Raw genomic sequence first — 26,940 nt, 5'->3', positions numbered from 1 at the left:
TGCACTTTCAAATTAGGGAGCAACACACTTGTGAGTGACTGCCAGGACATTTTCCACCCATTCCTCCCTGTCATCCAGTCTACTTCCCTCCACCCTTGCTTGCTGGCTGGTAATTTCCTCTTGGTAGCTGCTGCCTTGCCTTGCCCGCTCACTGACAGCTCTTCACTGGACATATATTCACAGGGATGGAGAGAACCAACTTGCAGCAGCTTCCCACCTCTCTGCCCAGCCTGCTGTGAGGCCAGTGCCCCATAAAACAGTGTTTGAACCGCAGTGGCCACACTCCCAGGGCTGCATAGAGTTTAAGAAAAGCTGTTCACATCTCAAGATAGTAAAGGCAGATGTGTAGGAGAGCTGACTTGGTAAGCAAAATGGACAAAACCACTGCTTTAAGAATGCCCCATTTTAAAATGTGAGATATAAGAAAAAGCAAGGTGGGAGGCAAGTTATTTTAATAAATTTTAATCAAGCCACAAACTTTAGTAGATATAGCACCTCCAGAAAATAATCTAGTCCCCATTGTCTGTGCCTCTCTGAGAAATCATCAACTTTTTCAAGACACTTAATTTCACAGCAGTTGCCTGAAAAGGAGGTAAGAATAACAAATTAGTGAATGATTAGTCAAGGAAAAATGCAAACTGTCCAGAAAAAAAAATAATCTTTTTCACAGATTCCCCACAGTGCCTAACACAGTGAGATAAATGCACTGGGGGAAACGTAATTGCTCTCTTTTGCACTGGGGTGCAACTCTCTATGCCAATGACTCACTGCACAAAAACACTGCCAGTCTCAGAAAGTTGTAAATTTAAAAGTGAGATATTACAGCACACCAGGAAGAACTCCTAAAATTAAATTTTTGACATAGCTCCAAATTTCATTATTTTGATGGATTGGAGTTGTACATTTCTAGCATTTTATTTGAGTGCAATGTTGCTTTTCTTCTTTGTCACAAAAGTACAGTAGAAACTGTAGCACTGGTAGGACTTGTATTAAAACCAGGGCAACTGCTTGATGAGGTGCAGGCAAAGACAAAATGGCCAAACAGGACTCTAAGACTTCAGGTGGGTGCAGTATGAATCCTAGGAGAATAAAAAGATACCAAAGGGAGACAAGAAACTGTCTCTTGGGTTTCCTTAATATCTTTTGAAGAACTGAGAATTTTCCATGACAGCAAAATCCCTGTTGCTAAATGGTATTTATTTTTCCCAGTATTTTTCCATGGCTCTAGCCTTTAGATAAGAAGCAAATGACCGTATCACTCATCACAGGGCAAGGTAAAGGCATATAAACATCTTTATGTGTTTTTGAAAAGATTCCTAAGGGTTAGGTGAAATTTTACTCACCAAACAGACTTTTAATTTCAGATTCAGGAACATAAAATGGTGGGCCTGAAAGAAAAGGGGTGAAGCTAATCAGAGAGGAGATATGGGAAGAAGACAAAATTTACACTTCAGTAGGAGAGCCACCCGCTTCACTCACAGCACCTGGCTTGTAATGGGGCCCTAGGGTGTAGCAGCATCAGAAGGAACCAGAAGACATGTCAGGAACTCATGGCACCTTGGTGGGCCAGACAGCTTCAGGTGTTGCTGCTGCTTCATCGGCAGCTGCAGCAGGGAATCATGAATGTGACGTGGATATGACCACTCTCAGTGTGCTGTGTGAATCCAGTCTACAATCTCTTTATACTACAGTGGCATGATTAAGGCTAAGAGCTGAACACTGTCAGAGGGAAAGCAATGAATTAAACTGTTGTTACTTGTGATAGCAAGACCTATTTTTTGGGGGGGATAATTATGCTGAAGGGCCCAAAAGCAGAAAAAGATCCCTTTCTTTTGTGAGTTAATATCAACTAAAAAATCTCCCACTTCAGTACATAATACAGAAACTATAAAAGGAAAAGTACCTTATTTTTAATTAATTTTGCAGAATTTCACCTCTTTCAAGTACATTCAGAGCGTGGTAGTGGCTGAGAGAGAGGCACAGGATGGGCAACACATTGGGTTGCAAATCCTGGATAAACAGCATGAAGCTGATGTTCTTGGGAGTGTTTCAAGCTCCTAAGGCCAGACAGGATGTTACTAAGTGCTCTGACTTCCAGCTCCATTGTAGCAGCCACACTTACAGTTTAATTTCATTGTTAATATACCATGAGTGTCCTCAACTTACCTTTAGCATGTCTCAATGCCAGAGAAAAACAAATTTAGTCCCAAGTTTGGTCAATACCTAAACTTTTTAACACACAGTTATACTGGGGTCTCCAGCTAACAAAGCTATGCAGATAAAAATCTTGGGGAAAATACTAATACACCTACAATTTAATACATCTACATCTAATACATCATACAGTTTTTATTAGAGCAAAATCACAACATGAACAGTAAAAAGTTCTCACCTTTGTGTTTGTTTGGATCATATGAAACCGTAACAAGGAGATAAGAAGAATTTTTCTCCACTAGGTTGATCATCAAACTGGCATAGCTAAAAGGAAAGAATTATACTTTATTATTTTTGTAAAGCATTCAAGCATAAAATTCAAAATATTCAACAAAATACATTTCTATGCAGACAGAATTTGAACTGAACTGCACAGAGACTAACCAAAACTTAGTTCAAATTTCAGGAGCATAAAATTCATGCTACACATGAAAAACATAAAATAAAGGTTGTATTTATTCCTCATAAACAAGCATTTATCTTTTTTGCACATTCAACTCAAGATTAATAGACAAAATATTCATCTGCCACAGTATAGAATATAGTACATAGTACAGTCCTTATGTTTTAAAATTATTGTGAATTGAAGATTCTGTATCTAATTAAAAAATCTTGGGAGAAGGTTCAAACTAAATTTGGGCAGCTATAGGCAAGAACAAAAATTTGTAATCAAGGAGAGTGGGGGGGGAAAAGAACAAAGACAGAAGAAGCAGATGTGGTGAAAAGGAAATAATAAAATTCAGATGAGACTTGCAGCCCTGCTTCTGCTGGGTTGGAACAAACCACATATTTTCCCACCAAGAGGCAGTGTGGCTTCCTGAAGAAAGAATACAGCACTTTGCAACTGCAGCAGATGCTTGTGGTAGAGAAGAGCTTGTGTAAGTTGGTCCTTTAAATGAAAAAGGACCCATTAACAAGTCACAGGATCAAAAAGTTGTCACTGATACATCAGAGAAAAGACAGTAACAATGCAATTTACTAACCGTTGTCTGTCACATGGATTCACAGCTACAAGAGCTCCTCTGTCCCAAACCCCATCAAACTTGCCAACTATTGAGCTATAAGGAGATAAGGAAAAAGCTTAAAAATAGTAAAAAGGGACCTTTATCTTCTTTCAGACACTTTTGTGAGGTCACAAGGATTCTGCATCTAGTGACTCCCCACCACTTTTCTGTTATGGTGCAGCATTTTTATAACCCAAACCAACAGGATCTGGAACTCAAAAAACACTCCTGGGTCTTTGTCCTGCTGTGATAGCAAAGAGGAATTGGTCAGTGCTTCCCCATCCTTAGGGACTGATGAGACATGGCAGGGAGGAAGGAATGTACTTTTAACACATTTGGGCTATGAGTCTGGGTGTTCAGTAACCACATCCTTTTGTCTTACTTTTGTGCACTCAGCACATCAACAGTTCTTGACCACCTTCTAAAACCCATGCACGATTTCATATGCAGGCTAAGGAAAGTGCCTTGTTGCTTTACTATCATTGACTCAGCACATTCAGTAACTTTAGACATCTGAATTCCCACTACATGCCCAGGACAGTTAGCTTCAGCTTGCAATTTGTTTAATGCTAGGAAAAGCTAAGTTACATTGCTGCTTCCCTCAGTGCAACTCTGCTGCAGACACTAGTTTTGCTCCTGGATACGCTGGCAGATGGCTTCAGTGGCCACCCAAATCCTGCGAGTGAGCAAGACTATCAATAACTGCCTTTATTAATGGATGGTAAGAGCAGCCAGAGCAACACAAAAGAATATCTGGGGATAAGGAAGAGTCTTATTTTTGGTAATTATTAAAATAGGAGGTTAGACAGTAAGGTAGTAATTAAGTAAATTGCACAATTTTAAAGAAAGTTTGAATAAGTTTACTCAGAAAAATGTGGCATGGAATTGTGCAATACCCTTCTGCCTACTGGGTAGGTGTCAGAGTCCAATTGCATCACCTCTGTCTTCATTTGTGTACAGGTTTTGGTTAGGGTAGAGTTACCTTTCTCCATAGTGGCCTGGGGCTGTGTTGGTGGATTTGGGCTTGAAATTATGTTGATAACACACTGACGCGTTAGTTACTGCAGAGCAGCACTTACACAGCACCAACACAGCCCCAACAACTTTTCTGCTCCTCACACTCTGACACCAGTGAGTAGGCTGGAGAGTACAAGAACGAACAAGACACTGGGTGGGGACACAGCAAGCACAGCTGACCCCAGCTGAGCAAAGGGATATTCCACACCGTCTAGCTCCACTCTCAGCAATAGAACTGGGTAGGAGGTTGGTGGGTGGGGGCACTGCTTGGCTGCTGGCTAGGCATCAGTTGCTTGGTTGGTGGTGGGCAACTGCTTTCATTTGCAACACTTGTTTCTCTTTGGCTGTTTTTTGTTCAGTATTTTTATTTCCTTAAAATTTTTTGAAATTTATTTTTAATTATTAAACTGTTTCTATCTCCACACACATTTCTTTCTCACTTTTACCCTTCTGATTGTCCCCCATCATCTCATGATAGGGGAGTGGGCTGTGTGGTGCTTACTTCCACCACCTTAGCCAGAGTTAAACCATGAGAGCTTCTCTCCCACCTCTGCTATTTTCATTGCAATGGCATGGCTAAGTCTCTGGCATCTAACCTACAAGCTGAGCTTGTATTTCCCACTCTACTGCGATGAGACATGATAAAACTTTCAAGTGCTGACTTCTTTTAAAGTTTGCCAAGTCTAAGCATCTAATTTGAATAACCAGCCTTGGAACTGAAAGGAGATTTTTAAAGAGACAGTTAAACAAGCACTGGACATTCAGGGCACAAAGGAGAGTTTTGTGGGGCTGGTGACAAACTTCATCTTCTGAGGCTTGGAGGCAGCTCTCCTCTCTGTGTAGCTGAATCTGCTGGGTGACCTCAGGCAAGCCACTGAGGTTTTCTGCACTTGGTTTGAATTTCCAGCTTTAATCTGGTTTAACTGGAATGGCAGCAGTGACTCCAAACAGGCATTTCATGTACTTTATTCCCAAGCAATTTTATCAAGGCCTACAGACATCCCAGGCTGCAGGCAGGTTCATGCTGTGGCTTTATCCCAGTCCTGGTCTCCTGGCTGCCCAGATCTCAGGACCTGCTGAGTGTCTGCATGCTCCTTGTCCCTCTGCACATCCAATTTCCATCACAACACAATGAAGCCATGAGGAAAAGGTCAAAAAAGGCATACTGCTGTCTCTCATCCTGATGCAGAATCAGGATGAAGCTAAAGTATGAGGAATTTCTTTCACTGTAACACACTTCTATATGTTTATATGGAATTCAGCATGGGTAAGAGATTACATCTAACAAAATTTAACATATAAATCAGAAATTCACATATCTGCAGAAAACCCAGTGGATTTAAGAGGAAACTTGTGAATTTCTCTCTGCCTATGTTTAGTAGTTTCACTAAATGCAATTTTTGATTTTCTTTTGAAGTCTTGCAGCCATAATTGTATTAGGAAGGACAGTGATTGTGTAATACAACTGTTTTACATATGTCCCAGAATTCCCAGAAAGAGCAGTAATTCCTGTTACTCTTTAACTAGCAAGAGTTTTTGAAATGTCCCATTTTGACAAAGGTCAGGAGCACATCTGAGTTTTTCTTCTAATGAATGCTAGGCTAATGGAGGATGAAAGGGACCTGTTAGTAGGCCAGCCTCAGCAAGAGAGACATAAGTTTAATTTCCATAATTACTGGGTAATTAATCAAATTGTCTGTACATAGAAACTGGAAGTGTGTGTGCATTTTTCTAGTCACAGGTATCTGCTGACTGATGTTTGGAATACAGTTCATTCTGCATCCAGAACATCTATCTGCCAATTTATTTTGTGACGGCAAACTGTGTACTGGATCCAGTGATATGCACTGAAATTGTCACTAATTACCTACTTTTGTTTATTTCAAAGTACTATTACACCATGTTGTGATAGAAGTTACGAGTTTTACCACACTACTTGCTACAAAAATTATGACAGAATTTTTCAAAAATTTCTGAGAAGCTTAAGCAATCCTTGGGCAACTTGACAACTCACAGCAAGATTTAAAGTGATCTCAGTGTAGCAAAGAGCTACACTGGAAGGACAAGGTGGGTAAGAAACCAGGCAGTATCTACAAAGTCACATTCATACACACCCCATCTGTCTGACACTTTGCAAGACTAGTTACATATATGCACAGTCAAACCAGCTGGAGTCAGCTACAGCAGCAGAAGTCACAGTCATAGGCTACTGTCTGAAAGACTCTGGACTCTAATAATGAAGAGTCTTTTTTCCAGTGTTTTGGCAGATTGAAAAAAAAAAAAAAAAGATCATGTAGTAAACTCTATGTTCTGGTGTCCTGAACTACCTATTGTTCCTGTATGTACTAGTTCTGGAAAGCCCATTGAAGCCCATTGAATGTTAAGACTATACATCCTTCCTACTGAGGAGATATGGGACAAATTCTTGTGCCTGACAGTTGCTTGTAAGAAGGGCAAACAAACACAAAAACTTCACCAAAACCTTATAATCTAGGGAAAAAAAAATCACATCTGAGTAAGAACTGCAAGAAGAAGGAACTATTGTACTAAGAGACCTCTGGATATATTCTCTTTAGTAAGTTACTGATTAAGGGATTGTGCTAAAGTTTTGCTTCATAGAATTCATCAGTAATGTTAATTTGGTTTTACTGTAAAAGCAAAAATGCTTTTTGATAACTTTCACAGAATGGCTTGGTATAAGAAACCCATTTAAAGATAATTAGTTGTCATCCTTAACAATTAACAACTGAATTAGACTTTTGTTGGAGATTGGCCATTCAAGTTTCTCATACAAATTAATAGGAGTTTGCTTAAGAGGACCTGACAAATCTTTGCCTGATTCAAGTAAAATAATGGTACTGGACAGTATTAATACATATTCAAGTATGGAGAATTGTAAAGCACTGTGAGTATTCCTACCTGGACAAATCATAAATACTGCAGCAGTAGAGGGAAATGTTTCCAGAGGTACTCTACAATAAAAGCAAAGGAAACAATCCTTATCAGCTAACTCGCTTTAAATACGCACTCGTAAGTATATATTTATATTTCACATCTTAAAATATACCCATACACTATTAAAAATTAAAAAATACATTTATGTGTAATAGGGAAAAACACTGAGAAATATTTTTGTTTTAGTTTACTGAGGTAGCTTGTCTGACCCTCTCTCCTAGAGAGGTTCTAATCTATCAAGGCATTCAACTGCACAGTTTTAAAATACATTCCTTCTACATTCAGGTGCTTCACTGTTACAAGAAGGCCAAAGTAGTAAGCCTAGGAGAATAACTTCTCAGCCCAAAAATACAACTCAGAGCTTCCTTTTAGACCTCTTCAGGAGAGGTGAATGATTACCAGTAAAACAAATGCATAAAAGCAGAATGACTTGTTTACTCAGTTATGCCAGCACTGCATGATCAACCACACCAGACCATTAGACATACCTGGAACAATTTTGCTCCTGAAATCTCAGGGACTGGCTCCTCACAATAAGGCAGACTGTGTTCTGAAAAAAACTCCTTCACTGCTTGCTCACTGATTTCCACACCAACAACGCTGTGCCCCATGTCCGCCAGCCTGCACACAAGAGAGAGAAGGCCCAGGTTTACATTGGGCCCACAGGCTGGACAAAATGTGTATCGCCCATACATCATTTATTCATTAGGGAAAGCCTAGTTTTAGGATGCCCCATTATGTCTAATTCTGACTTTCTTAAGTGTTCACATTATATTGAACACCTCCCTTCCATGATCTGAGCTTAAATTAGCACCACTCAGCATATAGTTGACATGAACTTACATGCTTTATTTAGATTTAATGAATTATTCATTTATTCCTGCTAACTTGGTGAAAACAGAGGTGATCACATTGAGAAACTCTCCATTTCAGAAAGGTGCTGTGCTCTGAACTGAGCTGACTGAGGCACAGTGTCCAACCAGCTGCCTCTGTGGCTTGGAACAGGCAGCAAAGGAGGTGCAGAAACCTCTGAGCTGCTGCAGCTCAGCAAAACACCAGCGTGTGTTAGTCAGCCTAGAAAGTAGGTACTGTGATAAAACCTTAAAGCTGGATTACTTGAAGATGCAGTGCAGGTTTTGGTTTGTGCTCCCTCCCTCCAAGAAAAAGTACTGGCTTATATAGGCCCTAATTTTAAATACAACACTCCCTCCCTGCACACCACCCCCACCCCCCAGAAAAAAAAAAAAAAAGTTAAAGTAAAACATGAAGTATAAAAAAAGAGGAAGTTACATTTTAGCCCAAATCACTTAAATTTCCAGTGTGGCATGCCACATGAGCTCTTGAAAATGTTGTCTGACACAACTGACCTCATTGTGGGTAATTTAAGCTAGCATTGCTATGGAAAGCAGCACTGGGCATAGATTCAGTCACCCTGTCCATCTAAATTCAGCATTCCCCAAGCTGAACTTGAGACAATCAGTAGGACTTTCAGATCAGACTTTATCCATTCAATTTATGCCACTACAAAAACACCAGTTTCCTCTTCCCTTCAGCTTCCAGGGACACTGCTTTCCTAGCAGTGGAAATTTGTCACATTTCCACTGGCCAATATAAGGTTGGGAATTCCCCCTCTCTCTCCCTCCCTCCCTCCCTCCCCCCCCCACATCAAATAAGATTTTGCTCTTATTATCTGTATTTTACCATTTCATCTCTACTGCTTTACCACAAAGTGGGAAAAATATCCTCAGTCCACTTCTGCCATTTAAAAGAACATCCAGATACTTTTGGAGGAGCCTGCAGAAGAACAGACACGTTTTACTTAACTCTGTGAGTATTTGTGCTAGCACATGAAAAGGCAAGTGCTATATTCTATCCCAGGTAGCACGAAAACTCCACGATGGCACATGTGTTATTAGATCAACCCGCTTCATGCCATTAGAAATAAAAACATTAAAAAAAAGCATTCACCTTCCACTTACACAGCAAGAAAATCAATTTCATGTAATTCAGAAATCAACATATTTCTGTTTGTTCTATTTTCTGTTTGTCTTTGCAACTAAACAATCCAACCAACCCACCTCTAAGAGGGTTATAACAGAGATTTTAAATAGAAAGATAATGAAACTTCTGCATCAAGCAAATCACTTCTACAGGTCTTGAAAGACTACATAACCAGGTTTTTTCTCTTAGGTCCTTGTCTTTTACTGCATGGTAGTTGCTCTGGTGTCCTCTGCACATAGTTTCAAGGCCCAGTTTCACATGAACAAAGGTGCACAGCATCTCCATCAGAAAATTTAAGATTTTCTAGCCAAACTGTCCAAGCTCTAAGGTTTAAAACCTGATTCAAGAGTAAAAGCTCTAAATTAATTTCAATACTTTCTTTTCTCTGTCCTTTGACGAATATAGGTCACAAAAATATCTATATTAATTTTTGTTTCAAGCTGTGCCCATGTAAGATAATTTGCTTTTTGCAAATGGTCCATTTTCAATTAAGAGTTTCTCGAATGAGCCAAGCCAGTCATCTCATGGCATTACTTAAAACAACTTAGGCAGAAGAGTGAAGTCACGTACGGATGCCCTTCTTCCTTGTGAAACCCGATGTTACCCATTTCCCATTTTTGTAGCCATTCCTCCTCTGTCACCACTCTCTCTTTCTGAGACTCAGCATCACAGGCTTCCAGGAGCCCGGATGCATCCCGTGAGTGGTCCATGTCTCCAGCGAGTGCTCGTAGCTGTGGAAAAAGAGAGAAGAATTACCCCCACCCAATGCATAGTTTGGAATTCGCTCTTACTTCCTCGAAACGGACAAAAATTTAGTAGATTTCAAGAGATCACCATTTGGTGACAGTCGCAATGTAATGAAAGCGACCCAGCCATCAGCACACTCCTGGCTCCCGATAGACCCGGCCAGACCCCGTTTCCCGGGGCGGCTGAACGCGCCTGTCAGCCCTGCGGGTCCGCCTGCGGCCTCCCTTTCGCACCCATCGAGAAGCCCCCCTACCCCGGTAACGAAGGAGGGAGATGCCGGCACTTCTCTCCCGCGAAACCCGCGGGCAGAAGGCGGGGGCGAGCGGCTGCTGGGGCCGGGGGACCCGCGGGGTGACCCGTGGTGGCTCAGCGCCGCCTCAGCGCCGCTCCGCTCGGCGCCCCCCGCCCGGGCCGCGACAGCCGCGCTACCTGCACGGCCGCGGGTCCCGCCGGGGCCGGGGCGGTGCCTCCCCGCCCTCCCCCTCGCTACGCACCGCGGAGAGCGGAAGCAGCGGCAGGAGGAGGCGGGCTGAGGGTGCACGGCACCGGGGAGGAGGAGGATGGCGGTGGGGATGGCGGCGGCGGCGGCGGTGAGTGACTCCCTCCCTCCCTCCCTCAGCTGCAGCGCCCACGGCGGGGCCGCTTGTTCCTCCCCGGGCTGGCGGAACAGGTGCCGGCGCTGCCCCCGTCCTCACCTCCCCGCTTCACTCTTCCTTCCCCCGTCTCTTTCTCACTCCCTCCCTCCCTTCCTTCCCTCTTCTCCACCCTTTTTCCCCGCTGCAGCTCTAGTAGGAGGCGGCGCGGACACGCGTGAATGTGGTCTCCGGCCCCCGAGTGACCCGGCCCCGAGGTGAGTGCCAGGCGCCGACCGCGGTGCCCTGCCCCGGGGGTGCCCTTCTCCGGGGGTGCCCTGCTCCGGGGCAGCCCAGCCCCGGGGTGCCCTGCCCCGGGAGTGCCCCTCGGGACCCCCGCCCGCCGCCAGCTGTCACAGCCGCGGCCCGGGGCGGGCGCTGTCAGCGCGGCCGGCGGGGCCGGGCGCCGCCGCTTGACTCGGGCTGAGTTTTAGAGGTGTGTGCACTCGCCGTGTTAATCAGGCTGCTCTCGCTTCCTCCCCGTCTCTGACAGTGTGTGTCTGTGTGGTTTCTTTTCTTAATTTTTTTTTTCCTCTTCCCCAAAGACAAACTTGCTGCCAACTGTGCAGGTAAACCCCACAACGCTTTCTGATATAGGCCACGCGTTACAAACGGATGAAACGTTATTGATTGTGACATTCGCGCATTATGCATCTCTTTCCTTTTAAAGGGCTGCTTATTTTCTCAGCCGGTAAGATGTCTACAGGATAGGATTCAAAGTCATGTAAAGCTTGGTAGAGTAAGCCATGTTTGTTTGTTCTTTAAAAATTTGTGGTTTTTTGGGAGGGTGTTTTTTGGTTTGTCAGGGGAAGTGGGTACAAAGTATCATGCACCTGATCTTTTCTCCCTTTCTCCCCACCACCCTCTTACCCTTATTGAAGGGGTAAGAGCAAAAATATGTCTGCAATTCTGTACAACCGACCTCTGCCTTTCAAAATGAGCAGCCTCTCTGAATCTGAAATATTTTTACCAAACTTCCTAATGATTGGTAACTGACACTTTTTCTACTCCCCACATACATAATGCAAAACTCACATGTTCTTTTTTACCTTCTTGAATAAAAGGGGCCCACAGCAGCAGCAGACTCTGATCACCTGATGGTCACCAAAATGATTCACCTGGTGCCTTGCTCGGCACTCCTTGCTCAGTTGGAAGCCTTGGCTGTAAGGACAGTGGCATGTCACAACAATTATTTACCATCAGAAGATTAGGTGATGCAGAGAGATACTGTTGTGCCACCGATACATAAAGAAAGCTCTAGGGGGGAAAAGCCACCATTTTCTGGGGCGTTATGTAGCAGTTTAGGGAAATCTCATGTAAATGAAACTGGTTGGTTTTCTTTACCCTCCAACCTCATTCACCCCCATACAGGGAAGTGATGCTAATTTTTTTCCTTCTTTTTTTTTTCAGAGATCAATAGAGATTGACTTAATAACTTCTTTCCTACCTCTGGCTAGTAGTATTTGGAGGTGATACATGAAAGAAACAAGGTTTAATTTTGTATTGGGTTGTTTGAACTAATTTTTCTCATGTGTGGATATCCTCATGTGATTTCTCTTCCTCTCATGTATAATTTCTCCTATCTTGAGAGGAGAATGAAGCACCGGTTTACTTGACTTGAATCAGCTTAATATAAAATTTTGTGAAAATTCCCACTCTCCGCCTGTTACCTTGACTTTTAATGGAATTTCTAAATGAAGATGCTGCTGCCTTGTCCATCACTGACAGGTTGAATAAAGAAGTTGCATCCTGAAAGAGGGAGAATTGAGAAGTCTCATATATATATATATTTAAAAAACCCTCCCAAAAACATAATTGCAAACTGATCCCTATTAAAAGAAAATAACATTAATGATGCAGAGTTGTAGTACAAGGGGTTAATTTCCACTTTTCTGTATGTTGTAGAGCACTCTTTAGATTTACTTCTTCCTCTAGGCTGTCTTTGTGCTTTACTCCCTGTGAAAAGAATGTCTTTGATTTTAAATATGCTTTCATATTCCTGCATCATACTTTCTCACACTCTGTGGTTTCCAGTTTGCGTGGTGAACTGTGGTCCATTCTGTGCTCCTGCCAATGCAGTCAAAGACAGCTACAGAGTACTCTCATGCTGTAAATATTTTATTTTGTCCTGTAGAATACCTAATAACAAACTTTGTAATATTCCAATCACAGCTGCAATATAATGGCAGTCCAGACTTCAAATTCTGATCTCTTTTCATAGGAGGCTGTGCAAGTCTTGGAACTGGTTGCTCATCTGGTATTAAATGTCTCTTCAGTACACTGTTTGGAAAAGTGCTTTACAGTGCAAATCTCTTGCTGCCAATAAATCAGTAGTTAGCAGGATGAGTGTTACTCCAAGTGGTATTTGAATGCTTGCATCAGCATTGAGCTGATGTCTGTTCTCTTTGCCAACCCAAATTCCAGTCCAGGTCTTCACGTAATGCAAATCAGATTATTGAAATCCAGGATATGCTGATCTGGAACAGCCTGTCAAGAGGTACTCAGGGATCTAATCTTAACAACGAATTTAGTTTAAAATAGTAGTATTGTTCCTTTCCAGTAATGCCTCATTCCCATTTTCCTCTCTAATTAACAGTCAAGCTGAACAGACTCTTACCTAGGTAACTCTGAAAAGTAGTAATGTAAGTGGCTGTGATTAGCTCTGCAAAGTCAAGCAATTTAAATTAACTGTTGCCTACCTTTCTTCAGATCTAACAATACAATGTCAACGGGAAGGGTACGAACGAAGAAAAAGGCATGTTCTTCAGATCAGTCTCCAGACAGCCTTCCTGTGAGAAGTTCTGGAAGACAGGTATTTATAGTAATTTAAAAACATGTCAGTTTGTACTTTGCTATTTTTTATTTTCTGTTGACATTTGTGAAGAAAGTGGGCTTCCTTGTGGGTAAGTTAGGTTTTAGACTACTTATCCACAGAGAAGGAGAATAAGTTAGTTCCGTGAATAAGCAGGTTAAGTGTTACATTTTGCAAACAATATTCAGAAAATACAAATATTCTATACAACCTGTAAGTACTTAATGTGTTAAAAATACAATCACAGATTTCTGTACAGTCAGACATAGCTGTCTGCCCATCCAGACAGTGACCTAAAACAGCATAATACACAGTACCTTTGAGGCCCAGAAGAGACATTTGATATAGTTTTGTATCCAAAAAAATGCCTGTATCCAAAAAAGCCTACCCTAATATTTTATTTGAGGCACAGACAGGATTGCCACTTGTAATTAATACCAATAAGTATTTTAAAAGAGGAGATTTTCTGAAGGAGAAATAAAATGAATGCATGAGGCTTGACTCATTAACACATGATGTTACTATTTAAAGTGGAAGCTTTGCTTATAATTTCTTCAGTGCCATCAATTAAACCAAGGCAAGAAATTTTGAGATATAAATGATATTTCCAGTCTTACTGTGGGCTTGGGGATTTTTTTGGTGGATTTTTGTTTGGTTTTTTTTTTTGTGGAAAAATCTGACCTAATTTGACAGCTGTTTCATGCTGCAGCTAGTTCACAATGGCTACAAAGATTTTCATTAGGATTGTTTTAAGTATGGGATGCCACTCACAAGCTGCAAAACTGTCTGAATGCTGCTTTGTAGAAGATGCATTTGTGTCATTTATGGTCAGATTCCAGCTATTCTTTGTTAGGTGAAGAAGAAAGCAGCTGAAGCAGCAGATGATGATGATGAAGCGTCAGAGAAGAAATACAGAAAGTGTGAAAAAGCTGGATGTACCGCAACATGTCCTGTTTGCTTTGCCAGTGCAGCAGAAAGGTTTGTTACTTTTTATTTGCATTTTTCCTAGACTTTCTAAATCTGCAGCGGAAGTTTAGGATTCTACCTATATTCTGAAAAATTCTGTCATGTCTAAATGTAGAGGGAGAATTGAAAGATACTGCTAACAGGAGTCTTAAGGTTCCAGGAAAATGTCACAAGTTATTCCTGTTGTCCATAACTTTCTCCTGTGCAAGTTGCTAATTCAGATACTCTGTATCTTTGGGTTATGCTTATTTATGTTATTAATGGTGTCCTCTAGAACATGCCTTGCTTCTGTGAAAGTAAGAGCATATTAGTGTAATCTGAAAAAGCTAAACTTGCTTTCAAGATGGAAAATGAAACCATCATTTACTGTAGAAAGTCTTTACCACTCCTTCACTGGAATGCTTTGCAGTCTGAGGTGAGATTCTAGCCTTGAAATTTTAGGTCGTAGGAGAGACAGTCATACTTATATGAACTTTTTGTTTTTGTACGCTTCCTCTGCACTTTCACAAGTGTTTTTGCATTCTGACTTGGTGGTTTTGAATGCATAATACTGGTGAGGTATACCTGTAATAGGCAACATGTTAGACCTCATTATGAAGCAGGCACACTGTACTTATGTAGCACTCCTCCTGCCCTTATAATTGAGACAAACTTTCCTTCTTTATAGCACTGAAAAATAAATAAAACTAATTGTGTGTTTCATTTAGTTGTATTCATGGATTGTTCTTTGGTGGCAGGAAGTTAGTGTATTCTGGTTGTTGTCATAGAGAAGCCAAGTGTTTTGGCAGGTGCCTGAGAGTCTTGTCTGGGAAGGGAGCACCTGTGAGATCAGCGCTGGTGATATTACAGTTTTTATTTAGGAAACAATACATACTGCTTACTCATCTTCTTGAATTGTTATTTTAATATTTTGATTTTCATCTTTCCCACCCCCTCCCCTCCAAGTACATACTTTCAACTTTATCTGTTTGAGATGCGCTCATTTCATGGCTGCTTGAGTTAGTAGCTTAGGTCACTAACTAGTTTTTACTTTGTGCATTTATCTTGAATAATTTCATTGAGTTTAATGAGAGTATTCTCAGTGAAGAACGATTGCTTTATCTGATGAATGTAATCTTTGTAATGGATATTTCTTTTTGAGACTGGTAAAGAACAAATGCTCAGAATGCATAACTGCTTCCTTAGGGTTTTGTCTCACTGGACTAAAATCACAAGTTGTACATGAGAAAAAAAAGAGGAAACATCTGTTTTGTGTTCAGATTTGCCTTTACAGTTTTGTCAGTTGTTCTGGGGACAGAACATTGTAATGACTTATGAATCAACTGATCACATATACAAGAAAGATGCTAATTTAAATGATCCCTCCCAACTCTGCACTAGTATTGGAAGAAAATACAGTAAAGTAAAGGAACTCTAAGTTCTTGTGGAGAGGAGCTTTGTCACCTTACACGTTTCCAAAGCACTTAGTGTGTCACAGCACATATTCAGTGTTTCATGTTCAGGAAATGCCTGCTTATAGGGTACTAAATACAGGCTCAGTTGACCATTGTTAGAGGGAGGCTGCTGAAAGCCAGACCAACTATGAAACTGCACATTGTGTACTCTTTGCCCCCCCTTGCATCTGGTGTTGCTTAGTTTGGAAACTGGAAATGTTTGAGACAATTGGAATGACCTTATTGTTATTTGTATGGCTATAGTGCCATGTGTAACTCAGCCTTCATGAATGTAACATAAAGCCCTGGCTTGTTCTGAATATTTTGTTCCCATTCTAGAACGTGCTAATGTCAATAGAAAGATTTTTTTTTTTCCCTAAATGTACTATAAAACTATTTCTATGTCTCCTGCATTACAGATGTGCAAAAAATGGGTATACGTCTAGATGGTATCATCTGTCCTGTGGAGAACACTTCTGCAATGAATGTTTTGACCACTATTACCGAAGGTAGATTTACCAATTAAGGTTGTGTCCTTTCAAACCTTATTTAAGTTTGGCAGCTGTTGAAACATCATGTACATAAACATAATACAAAGATTGGTCCTCTGTGCTTGCTTTGCTCAGAATGAGGCTTAGACATTGATGATAAAACTGCAGGTGTTGTATGGACTAATCAACTTCAACAGGGCAGCGTGAACAAAACTGGTTAGTTTAGGCAGGCTGGTGTGTGTATTTGCAATTATCCTGGAGCTTTTGTCTTTTTTAAAAACAATGTCAGAGAATTTTAAATTATGAGTAAATGTGTTTTTCTTTATAAGTTCACTTTACACTGTGCATTTGGGAGACCTTGCCTCTCTAAAGCAGTACAATAAAAAGCAATTAGAAATAAGTTTAACTATTGCAGTTCAGTGACCATGAAGACTCTTGTCATGGTTAACAGGGTGCTTTCAGCTCCCAGCTCCTTCCCATTTGAGTGGGAATTACATCCAGCTCTACCGAGGCTTTTGTGTACTTATGTGCTCAGCAGTACCCATCACTCAGTCCAGGCCTTAGATACCAGGAATTGTGCTCATAAGCAACTGGACATATGGTCAGGATGCAATTGATTGCTGTCATAAGAACCACGATTCTCTCCTTTCAACAGCAGAAATAGAGTGCTCTCTACAGACTTATTTCTCTGTCCTTATAGAAAATGTTTAATTTTAGAGTAACTGCTATTGCTTGAAGCAAACTAGATATTCAATTTTCTGACTGCTTGCTGTTTTCTCTTGCTTCTTAGCCATAAAGATGGTTATGAGAAATACACTGCCTGGAAAAGGATTTGGACAAGCAATGGTAAAAGTGAGCCCAGTCCAAAAGCTTTTATGGCTGATCAACAGCTTCCTTACTGGGTGAGGTGAAAGGTGATTTATTTAATAAGAATGTGATGTTTTGATGTGTTTCTGATATTCTGCTGTTCAAGCAGCAGGTCGGCTGAGTTTTTGTGGTTTTTTCCTCCTAGTATTAGAGGATTGTGAAAAAGCTCAAGATAAAAATTCCGATCAGCTCCTCCACTGTTGGAGACTTTCTCCACACCCTACAAAGACCAATCTTCTGTTACTTTTAAGTGAAGCAGTGGTTGTGATTTTCAGGTAGAATGAGATTAGGCAGGAAGAGTGTAAGTGTGAAAGACTTTGAAATCAGGTTTTGTATTTCCCTGGTAAAAAGAGCAGAAGAAAGATGGGAATGGAAGGAAGTTTGGTGGTAGTGGTGTTTTGTTTGAGTTTTTTTTTTTTCTCTAAGTGATGAAGAATATATTTTTGAAGTAATGCTTGCAAAGTCTACCAAAACCATAGTAATGGGGAATTGAATTAATTTGGGCCTTAGGTTCTGTGCAGAAATTCAGTTTTGCAGAAATGGGTAGAATATTTCTGTAGATCAAACACTACTTATGACCTGATGATTACACAAGAACGTATCTAACAATTATGTTTTACAACTTTCCCATGTCTGGCTTCTTTCTAACTGGTTATTTAAGTTGCATTAATCTTATCTGTAATCACAAGCAGCAAGTAAAAACATGTTTGTTTTTTGACTTGTAGGTGCAGTGCACAAAGCCAGAATGTGGTAAATGGCGTCAGCTGACAAAGGAAATCCAACTGACACCACAAATAGCAAAAACCTACAGATGTGGTATGAAACTGAACAATTCCACCAAGGTACCACACAACAGTTTTGCTCATATTGAAACTTAACAAGTTGGGATTTCTTGTTTGCAGAAATTAATTTCTTCTTGCTTGCTGCTCAGTGTCTCTAATGTCAAAATGAAAGCCTGATGGCCTGGAGAGCTGCACAGTGGCAAGCCTAAATGCTACTTGGAATTTTTGTTTTCTGTCAAGAAAGAAGTGTCTGAAATAGATTTGTCTGCACAGTCAATTGTAAAATCCTTCAGCTAGGGGATTATTATCAGCATGTGTGCCACAAAATAGAAATACACCAAAATTCTCATTTCAGTTTTGTGTGGCCTTTTTTCATTATTGAGGAAAGCATTTGAAAAGCTCAATGAGCTTTTCCTAATTGCTATCAAGTCTGTCATGGAACTTTACATAAAAAGTTTCAGCTTTGGCATGAAGGTAACTCCTGAAATTTGAAAGAGTCCTTAAAGTGCCATAGAATCTGTATGGCACTTATAACGTGAAGAAACATAGCATGAAAATAATGACCATATGAAAACCTGAAGGATCAGTATTTAACCCTGTGACAAAGATACTCTTAAAATAAATAAGAAACTGTCTTTTATAATCTAGACTAAAAGAGTTGCTCTGGAAAAATGTGTGATATTTCCAGAATTTTTCTGTAAAATTCTGTTGTTTTTTTCTGAATTTGTTTCAGTGTTCTATCCCATTTTATGGAATAGAATGTATCTTTTAATGTCTGATCAGTAGAAACTTACTTAACAAATGAGAAACATTTTTAGAGTGCTTTTGCTTCATGGTGTGCTGTGTTTTTGACCTACACATTTCTCTACCTCTTTTTTTAACAATCATGTCTACTACAGAAGGTTAACACTAAACACTTTTTTTTTTTTTAATTTAGAGAATTATGCCATAGAAAATTATTTTGCTTTATACTTAATTTTTTCCATTCAACATAAGAACAGCTCTCATACCATTCCCTTTTCTTTCAGACTGAGGGCTCAGACCAATGTTCCATGCCTGAGGACTTGGTGAGTAGTGGCTGTTCCTCCTCATTTGTCCTAGAATATGAAAGCAATCTTAAAGCATGGCATATTTATTTCATTTTTTATTTTGCTTCTTTGACCAATTATGTCAGTATTTATGCATTTTGCTCAGGAAACTGAGAAACACTATTTGCAGCAGAACCTAGGGCCTTTTATTTTCTCATATTTTTCCTCTTTTCCCTAAGTAGCTTTCAAGTGGTTTGTGGTGTCCTTTAGTCATGGCCTGTGACTCAAAGTTTACTCCTAATTCTCATTTTTGATCAGGCAAAATAGTATTCAGTTGCCAGCTTTCAAGTAAAATTCCCCATCCTAAAATTTCCTTGTCTTTCAGGCAGTTTCTATCTTTAGTCAAGCTAATCTCACTTTTTTGAAGACTGCAAGAGAACACCTAAGCATGTTTTCTCTCCTCTCCCTTGTAATACAAAATGTACATACATGATGTATGTTGGTGTTTCAAGGGGTTTGTGATCACACCACCTCACATTTCTGATTTCATATAAACTTATGTTCAATAAGCCGCGTTCACAAGTGTACCTGAGGTACTTCTAAGTGTACTTCTATCTACAGGATACTTCTAAATGGAACACATTCAAGCTTATTGTTGACTTTTGTAGAAGCTTTGTGGCTTTGTTTCCCTGATGCATGCCTTCTAAATTAAGGGTGAATCATTAGCACTTAGGGTTCTTGAAGGTCTTTGATGGGGATAGCAGAATCTAAATTAAATTGATCAGTTAGTGTGTACTTAGTTCTAAGTTCAGATTTTTGGATGCATAAATGACTGTAAATGTTTTGTAAAGGGCCTGATAAGGCATAGATGTGTTGTTTTGGCCTGTTTAATTTGTTTGCTTTCCACATGATATGAAGTTTGTGAAGTTTCAGCTCCATGTCTGAGAAGAGATCAATACTATAGGTTTTCTGTGTCAGGCTGAGGAGGGGGAAAGAGGGAGAGAAAATGTCTTTATGACTTGCAATTCCGAGATTGGTACTTCTAGTGCTTTTTGGTCTCAGTTTTGGAGGGAGGGGGAAAATTGGTTAATTTTCCAACGTTTTTGAAGTACTGACATGTTCTCTTCTCCCCTCTTTCCTTCACTTCTCCGCTTGGCCAGAGAGTGGCTGAAGTTTCAGACCATTGGTGGTACTCCATGCTCATACTCCCTCCTTTGCTGAAAGACAGTGTGGCAGCTCCCTTTCTAGCTGCATATTATCCAGACTGCGTGGGCATGAGTCCATCCTGTACCAGCACTAATCGGTCACCTGGTGAATCCAACCTTGTGAAGTTAGAGCACCTAAAGAGCGTGCCTAATGTGACTGGTAAGGGCCATCTGCAGGGCTCTGTTGCCTAAATAGGTGTGATAGATCTTGTGTTATAGCTCAGTTTATAAGGCACATTAATTTCCCTGATTCAGGTTGGTTCTGTTCTTAGCAGTCACTAATACACAGTCTTTGTCTGACTGTCTCTGTCGTTTGATGCCATTTGCTTGCTTGTAAGATAAAGGTAATACATTTCTTACAGCTTTTCTTTAGGGAGTAAGCACAGACTACAGAGGCTTTCTGTGTGCCAGTGTCACTTGTGTACAGAAACAAGAAATTACCATGTAGGTACTTAAAGACTATTGGCATTCTTGAGGAAATGAAGATTTATCAAAAAAACACTAGGATTCGGCTAGTTTTTATATCATGGAACCTTGGGGCTTTGAAAAAAAGAAATTGATTTCTTAAAGCATTCAGATTCTGTTTAGATTTCTTTTTTTTGCTAGTGACAGCCTCAGAGTCCAGATTGGCAGAATAGGTGAGGTATAGAGAATGACAATCCTGAATTACCTTACTCATCTCAGGGAGAGTGCTTTGAGGAAATTTCAGCTTCTGTGCTGTCTTAGCAGGCTTTGTTCTCCTCAAGTGCTGAAAATAAATCTGTTTGTATGTTCAACAGATGTTATATCCGCTTAACAGAAAACTTCATTACGTAGAGCTACCAGTACTGAACGTGGAAGATGAATAATTACTACTCCCTCTGGGCAGTATTGGGTGTTGAAGAAGAAAGGAGTTCAGAATACTGCCTGAGTCTGTACAGTGATGCTAGTCCTCAGACTTGAATTTAGATCCGACTCCTTGTTGGACTGATGGCGTTGGAGTGCCATGAAAAGTTATTGTTTCTTTGACAAAACTGTAGCTCTGATAGGTCCAAGGCGTACCCATGAGGCAGCAGGGCAATAATTAATGTACAGCCTAGAGGGCAGGAGGGAGGAGAGCCATGTAAATGAAATCATTCTGGAGGCTCCTAGAGGCTGGAAAGCTTCCTTACTTGTTATCTGTGTGAGGTCAGTGGATTGTTTTAGAGGGAGAAGGACATGATGAAGATATGATGGAGTATGACTAATTCCTGGTGTGTTCTTTATGCAGTTGCAGGCATGAACAAGTATTTCCAGCCTTTTTACCAGCCCAATGAATGTGGGAAAGCACTTTGTGTGAGGCCAGATGTCATGGAACTGGATGAGCTCTATGAGTTCCCAGAATATTCACGAGACCCTACCATGTACCTGGCATTGAGAAACTTGATTTTGGCTTTGTGGTACACAAACTGCAAGGTAAGAGATGGTGATAGCTAATTTGTTTGTTTAAAAATAATAGCAGCTTTTCTGGTATGGGGACTCACTTCTTGGATGTCTTCTTATGCACCAGAAAAATTTCTCCCATGTTTTTGAAAATCCATTCTAAGATTGGCAGGTTTTGGGGGCTTGTTGGGGTTGAGAGTTTTTCTTTCTTCCTCTCCCCTTCCCCTCCCCTTCCTTTCCCCGCATAGGAGCTTCTTCTGCAGTAAAAATCATAAGTTTTTAAATTATCACTCTACAGTGCTTGTCCAGCTTTTTAAAGGGATGCTTGAACACATCTAAACAGTGTTTTGTGGTGCTTTTTGATTTGATTTTTTTTTTAAACCTGACTGTTGGACAGGAAAGTGATTGTCTTTTTATTTAGGCTAAGCCTATGGCACTGCCTTCAGTCGAACTCCTGAAGTTTCACATACCAATGCTTTCTGATAGGGATCTCTGCATTTATGTGAAAGGCTTTGGATATTAATCTCCTTTTCCTTCAGAATGCCATTTTGGAATGGATTTTACTAGAATGCTATTGTGAACATTTCACCATGTAGGTTCATTTTGTAAATGGGAATCTGCTTCAGTACCATTCCTGTACTAATGGAACATACCATGGAGTTATCAAAAGTCTCTTCTAGACTCATTTGGTTTTATTCCATGTTAATCTTGCTTAATAAATTGTTACCTTACTGTGTAAAGCACACTAACAAGAAATTTCCATAAAAATTCTTTTAAAATGCTCTCAGAAGTTTGAGGTGTGATTTTTTTTACCATTTGGTTTACAGTTTTCATATGTTTACATAATATTTATAAATGGAATATTACAAAATCAGCAATTTCTATTCTTCCTTTCTCGTTTGCAGGAGGCTCTCACCCCTCAAAAATGTATCCATCATATAATTGTTCGGGGCCTTGTGCGGATCCGTTGTGTACAGGAAATGGAGAGGATCCTGTATTTTATGACAAGGAAAGGGCTAATTAATACAGGGATTTTGTCAGTCAGTCCTGACCAACACCTTCTTCCTAAGGAATACCACAATGTAAGTTGCTGTAATAATCCCTATATTATTAGTGCTATAAAACTACATGGTGCGTGCAATAAATTTTTGGTTCTGGATTTTTGGCTCATTTACATAAATGGATGGAATGATAGGGAAAATTACATCTCAAACCTAATATGTTTTTAACATTGTTCTCTTATGCCTTCAATGGGTACGGAAATGACGTCAATTAGACTCCTTCCAAAAAAGATTTTTTCCCACTAAAATCTATGGAATTCATTCCCATGGGTTTGTTCTTCCCATGTGCTGTTCAAATGGATGGGAACTGTGTGAAAAATATACAGGTTCTGTGGCTTCTATAATACACCTCTGCTTCCATAGGTAAAGAAACTGCTATTCCAGGTTGGTTTGCAAGAACTGTGATTAAGAGGGAACATTTTTATGACTAGCAAGTTGTTAGATAGCACCCAAAATTTATTAAGTTACAGTATTCTGTAACAGGATATCTCCTAGAAATTGTAAGTCATGTTTGGAAAGTGTATTTGTAGATGTTTTTAATTTATAAAATAGTTTTTATGGGTCAACCCAATTGAAATCTTTACAAGGAAAGTATGTTTCTTGTCTGATAAATTCAAATAGATTCCTACTTTTGTTACTTCAGCTCCTTCTGTTAAAAAGCCTGAGGCATCTTCTTTTGAAGTCCTTAAAAACTGTTTTCAAAGCTACCACTGATCTTTTTCTATATTAAATGTGCTGCCATCTTTAAAAGTTATCACAGATTACTTTAGATGACAAGAGAGCCTGGACTTCTGAAACCTACAAACATTTTTGCCTTTAGCAAATGAGAGTGAAATTACAGTTTCTATTTTATGTCTAACTATTTTTATTTAAATACTTTAATATTTTTTAGAAATCTGTCATTATTGTTGGGGCTGGTGCAGCAGGATTAGCAGCAGCCCGACAACTGCACAACTTTGGAATTAAGGTAAGACGCTTTAGAGTACATAAAAAAATCAGACTTCCTCTCTTTGAAAAGTGTTGTCCATCAAAAAGAACAAGCCTACATTCTTGTTACAAACGTGTATTTACAGGGCACCCTAATAATCTGGAGTTTTACTGAGTAAACCTGCTGTTTAAAACCAGCATTTATTTGTATCTAAAATTAAACAGCATGCAGCATATATTTTGTATAGACAAAATAGCCTGTAGCTATTTGTGTTTAATAGCCTGTAGCGTGCCTTAAACTCCAGTTTTGAGATTTCCAAAATAAATCTTCAGCTTTTTTTAAAAAAAGAAGGTTTATTTTTGTTAGGGTTGTTTCTGAAGTAACAGTTACATTTATATGTGTCCACCCCGAAGTGTAACCTTTCTAAGATGATTTAAATGCATAAATTAACTACAAATAATCCAGAAATGAAAAAAGTGTTATGACTGCTAACACTGCAGGATTGCTTGGGGGGGGGTTTTGTGTTTTGTTTTCTTGTTTGCTCTGGAGTTGAACAGATATGTTTAATAGAATTAAGCCTTGCAATTTACTAAGTTGCACTTTGCCGCAGGTCATTGTCTTAGAAGCTAAAGACAGAATTGGTGGCCGAGTGTGGGATGACAAGACGTTCACAGGAGTCACTGTTGGAAGAGGTGCACAAATCGTCAATGGATGTGTCAACAACCCAGTGGCACTAATGTGTGAGCAAGTGGGTTCCTGCAGTGGTCATGACTATCACCAGTGAAAAACTTGTTAAAGCCAAGCTCAGATGGCTGGGTAGGGGTGGGAGTCCTTTTCTTGTGACAGGATTAAAATCCTGTTCTGCATTGTAAGTAAACTCCATGTTGCTAATATATCTTTGATAACAGTTGGGAACAGAGAAGGGCTCTAGAATGGTTTCAGGCACATTACGTAAAGAAAAGCAAGGTGGATCCAGCTTCAGAACCAGAAGAAACCACTTTTTTCCTCTTTTCTAGAGATAGTAACATAAAAGGTCCCCAGCAGCTTTCCTCAGGGCTGAAAAAGGCTTTACTGTGGGAGGCTACTGCTTTTGTGATGGATTTCCTTTGCAGCCTCTTGATATTTCTAGCTGAATTCTGCACTAGTTAAGATTTACATGCCTAACAACTAAATTGCTACTGATGCAAACATGCTGCAGTTCAATTTCTTTAAAAATTCTTATTACTTGCTGGTTTGGTTTTGGTTTTTTGGAGGTAGGAATCTGAATTTCTCCATCTGGAATCTGAGTATGGGTTTTCCTCAGAGACACGTGCAAATCCAGCCTATGCCATTTTAATTGTTTAGTGCCCTATAGTGCCATGAAGAAATTCTGGGTTTTTTTAAAAAAATCATGTTTTATTTATGAAATGAGGAACAATGACTTCTGGATATACTTCAGATGCTCATGCCTTTGTGGTCATTTAATGTGATTTTTCATTGAAAGTACAGCTGTATCTTAACATCTGCAGTGGTGACCAACAGCCTAGAGAGATGTGAGGATATGTGAAAAACACTGGAGCATGTCCTAAGTAAAAAGCCCCTAGGAAGAAATTAGCACTGTATTTGTGCTACTTTTTTTCTGGATTGACTCTGTAGAATGCAAAACCATCTTTATTCAAATTTAGCTCTGTTGTGTTTTGATGTAGGATGGACAAGCATAGCAAGGTTTAATTCCAAATAATTTCTTTCTTTGCTTGGTTGTTAATAACACTGGTGTTTAACTGGCAAGCAATATCCTGTCAATTCCTGAATTCAGGGAACTGTTTGGGTCTCAGACACTAGAAAGTTGTAAAAAATAAAACTGATTTTAATTGTGACTTAGAAAATAAATTGAGGTAGAAATAAAGGAGACTGGTTCATCATGTTTGATTACCAGACTAAATTTCTTTACTAGCCTTTGCCTGATAGAAAAGTTCCAGAGGAATTTTCTGTGAATCCCCAATAAAGGAAAGGATGGAAAAGTTAAAAAAAATGTTGTGGACAATTAACAGATAGGATTGTTGGTATTCCAGTTTGAAGAGAGCAGGAGTTACTCTGACTAAAGTTGTTGATGTTTTTTAAATAGTATCACTAAATGTGAGGCACTCACCTTAGGTTAAGTAACTTTGAGCAGGCTGGGTGCTGTAGTTTTTCCATACTTAAAAAAGCAATAAAATGTCTTTTTCTTAAGCTTGGCATTAAAATGCACAAACTAGGGGAGAAATGTGACTTGATCCAGGAAGGTGGAAGGATAACAGATCCCACTATTGATAAACGTATGGACTTTCATTTCAATGCCATCCTAGATGTCGTCTCTGAGTGGAGAAAAGATAAAACTCAACATCAAGATGTTCCTCTTGGTGGTAAGTGAGACATGTATTGCAAAGTGAAGATGTTGGCTGCGTTCATAAAGTTCTGTATTAAATTGACTCTTATACCAGATGTTTTTAGAAGTCTGTGGCTGTCCATCTGACCGTAAATCCAATAGATATTTCTGATATTGTATCTTGTTTTATGAGGTAGCTTTTTCAGTATAACTAGTGTCACTAGCAGCTCAAAAGACTTGTTTCTGGCTGAAGCAGGCCATGCTAGAGTTAGCTTCTATACTTTTTGACTAATCTGCCTAAAAAAGAGCTTGATCAAAGCCTTCTGCTGGCAAGAATAGTCCCATCTCCATTGGTAACGCCTCCCACCACACTTACAGCTTGCAAACCCAACAGCAAAAAATAAACTTGCTCAGAAATGTCTGCCTCCCAAATCTCTTCAGCATGGATTCTGTAAGACAGAATTAGTAACTCCTATTTTCTTCAGTGAGCCCTAGATCAAATTTCTCAGTTCTTTGATTTTGTAAAAATTAATCAGGATTTATTTGCAAGGATCCTCCATTATCTTAAAGTGTATTTTACCTGAAATCTTCACCTGCATATTGATGATAGCTAAATAATTAATTTCTCTCTTGTCTCACTCAGAAACCTATGACTACAGAACAAAGTTGTACTTTATCACTGAAAAGATCTTGCAGTTTTGTTTTTCTTCTTTTTTTCTTTGAGAAGAAAAACATCTTGGTACAAATTAGCAATAAGCGTCAAAATCTTGTGATCCAGCGAACATCATGTTGCAATGCAGTAGCACTTCTGACAAACTGTCATATATTCTTACTTTAAATGTGTTCTTTCACAGAAAAAATACAAGAGATCTATAAAGCCTTTATTCAGGAGTCTGGTATCCAGTTCAGTGAGCTGGAAGAAAAAGTGCTACAGTTCCATCTCAGTAATTTGGAATATGCCTGCGGCAGCAATCTCTCTCAGGTGGGTTTTGACAGCTGTGTTCTGAAGTGACCGAGCTTCACAGAAGACAGTCAGAAGTAATATTGAGAAA

The 26,940-nt window shown here is 39.7% G+C and overlaps 2 protein-coding genes and 1 long non-coding RNA gene across 10 annotated transcripts in view; 1 reads left to right on the top strand and 2 right to left on the bottom strand.

Annotated features, from left to right (window-relative positions):
* Positions 1–446: 446 nt before the first annotated feature.
* On the bottom strand, positions 447–12,255 carry TPMT (thiopurine S-methyltransferase). Of its 6 annotated transcripts, XM_064423113.1 has the most exons (10): positions 12,241–12,255; positions 11,620–11,731; positions 9,762–9,922; positions 8,892–8,984; positions 7,679–7,811; positions 7,155–7,207; positions 3,198–3,272; positions 2,393–2,478; positions 1,344–1,388; positions 447–581 (listed from the first exon to the last, which is right to left on the bottom strand). In XM_064423113.1, exons 3-10 carry the CDS (start codon positions 9,899–9,901, stop codon positions 466–468), a joined length of 741 nt encoding a protein of 246 aa, XP_064279183.1. In that variant the 5' UTR covers positions 9,902–9,922; positions 11,620–11,731; positions 12,241–12,255; the 3' UTR covers positions 447–465. The 6 variants fall into 6 exon arrangements, with proteins under 6 accessions (XP_064279183.1, XP_064279164.1, XP_064279186.1 ...); XM_064423094.1 differs by lacking the exons at positions 11,620–11,731; positions 12,241–12,255 and adding an exon at positions 11,021–11,158; XM_064423116.1 differs by lacking the exons at positions 11,620–11,731; positions 12,241–12,255 and adding an exon at positions 10,634–10,658.
* Positions 10,439–26,940, top strand: part of KDM1B (lysine demethylase 1B) — a 28,076-nt gene continuing 11,574 nt past the window's right edge. The window contains exons 1-15 of one of the 3 annotated variants that reach the window (XM_064423030.1): positions 10,439–10,525; positions 10,722–10,788; positions 13,280–13,382; positions 14,236–14,360; positions 16,201–16,290; positions 17,063–17,174; positions 17,865–17,981; positions 18,950–18,988; positions 20,110–20,314; positions 21,404–21,588; positions 22,461–22,637; positions 23,509–23,583; positions 24,155–24,292; positions 25,754–25,925; positions 26,743–26,870. In XM_064423030.1, the coding sequence (XP_064279100.1) occupies positions 13,293–13,382; positions 14,236–14,360; positions 16,201–16,290; positions 17,063–17,174; positions 17,865–17,981; positions 18,950–18,988; positions 20,110–20,314; positions 21,404–21,588; positions 22,461–22,637; positions 23,509–23,583; positions 24,155–24,292; positions 25,754–25,925; positions 26,743–26,870 (1,653 nt within the window). In that variant the 5' untranslated portion in view covers positions 10,439–10,525; positions 10,722–10,788; positions 13,280–13,292. Of the gene's footprint in view, positions 10,526–10,721; positions 10,789–11,238; positions 11,310–13,279; positions 13,383–14,235; positions 14,361–16,200; positions 16,291–17,062; positions 17,175–17,864; positions 17,982–18,949; positions 18,989–20,109; positions 20,315–21,403; positions 21,589–22,460; positions 22,638–23,508; positions 23,584–24,154; positions 24,293–25,753; positions 25,926–26,742; positions 26,871–26,940 lie in introns of those variants that run through there. The other 2 variants (XM_064423023.1, XM_064423012.1) reach the window with 2 other exon arrangements.
* LOC135302608 (uncharacterized) lies at positions 12,673–13,346 on the bottom strand. The gene is made up of 2 exons (XR_010364200.1): positions 13,270–13,346; positions 12,673–13,057 (listed from the first exon to the last, which is right to left on the bottom strand). It is a non-coding gene; the product is annotated as an uncharacterized LOC135302608 (long non-coding RNA).

This window comes from Passer domesticus, chromosome 1, assembly GCF_036417665.1.
Source record: "Passer domesticus isolate bPasDom1 chromosome 1, bPasDom1.hap1, whole genome shotgun sequence".
Taxonomy (NCBI): domain Eukaryota; kingdom Metazoa; phylum Chordata; class Aves; order Passeriformes; family Passeridae; genus Passer; species Passer domesticus.
This window is presented reverse-complemented; position numbering and strand designations above follow the sequence as displayed.

Bases quoted from the DNA above. Each gene is read 5' to 3' on its own strand.
- TPMT (XM_064423113.1), bottom strand. From the start codon at position 9,901: ATGGACCACTCACGGGATGCATCCGGGCTCCTGGAAGCCTGTGATGCT. The intron at 7,812-8,891 runs GTAAAATACAGA...TCTTGTGTGCAG, and splicing joins AAAGCAGTAGAGATGAAATG to GCTGGCGGACATGGGGCACA. The intron at 2,479-3,197 runs GTTAGTAAATTG...CTTTCCTTTTAG, and splicing joins AATCCATGTGACAGACAACG to CTATGCCAGTTTGATGATCA.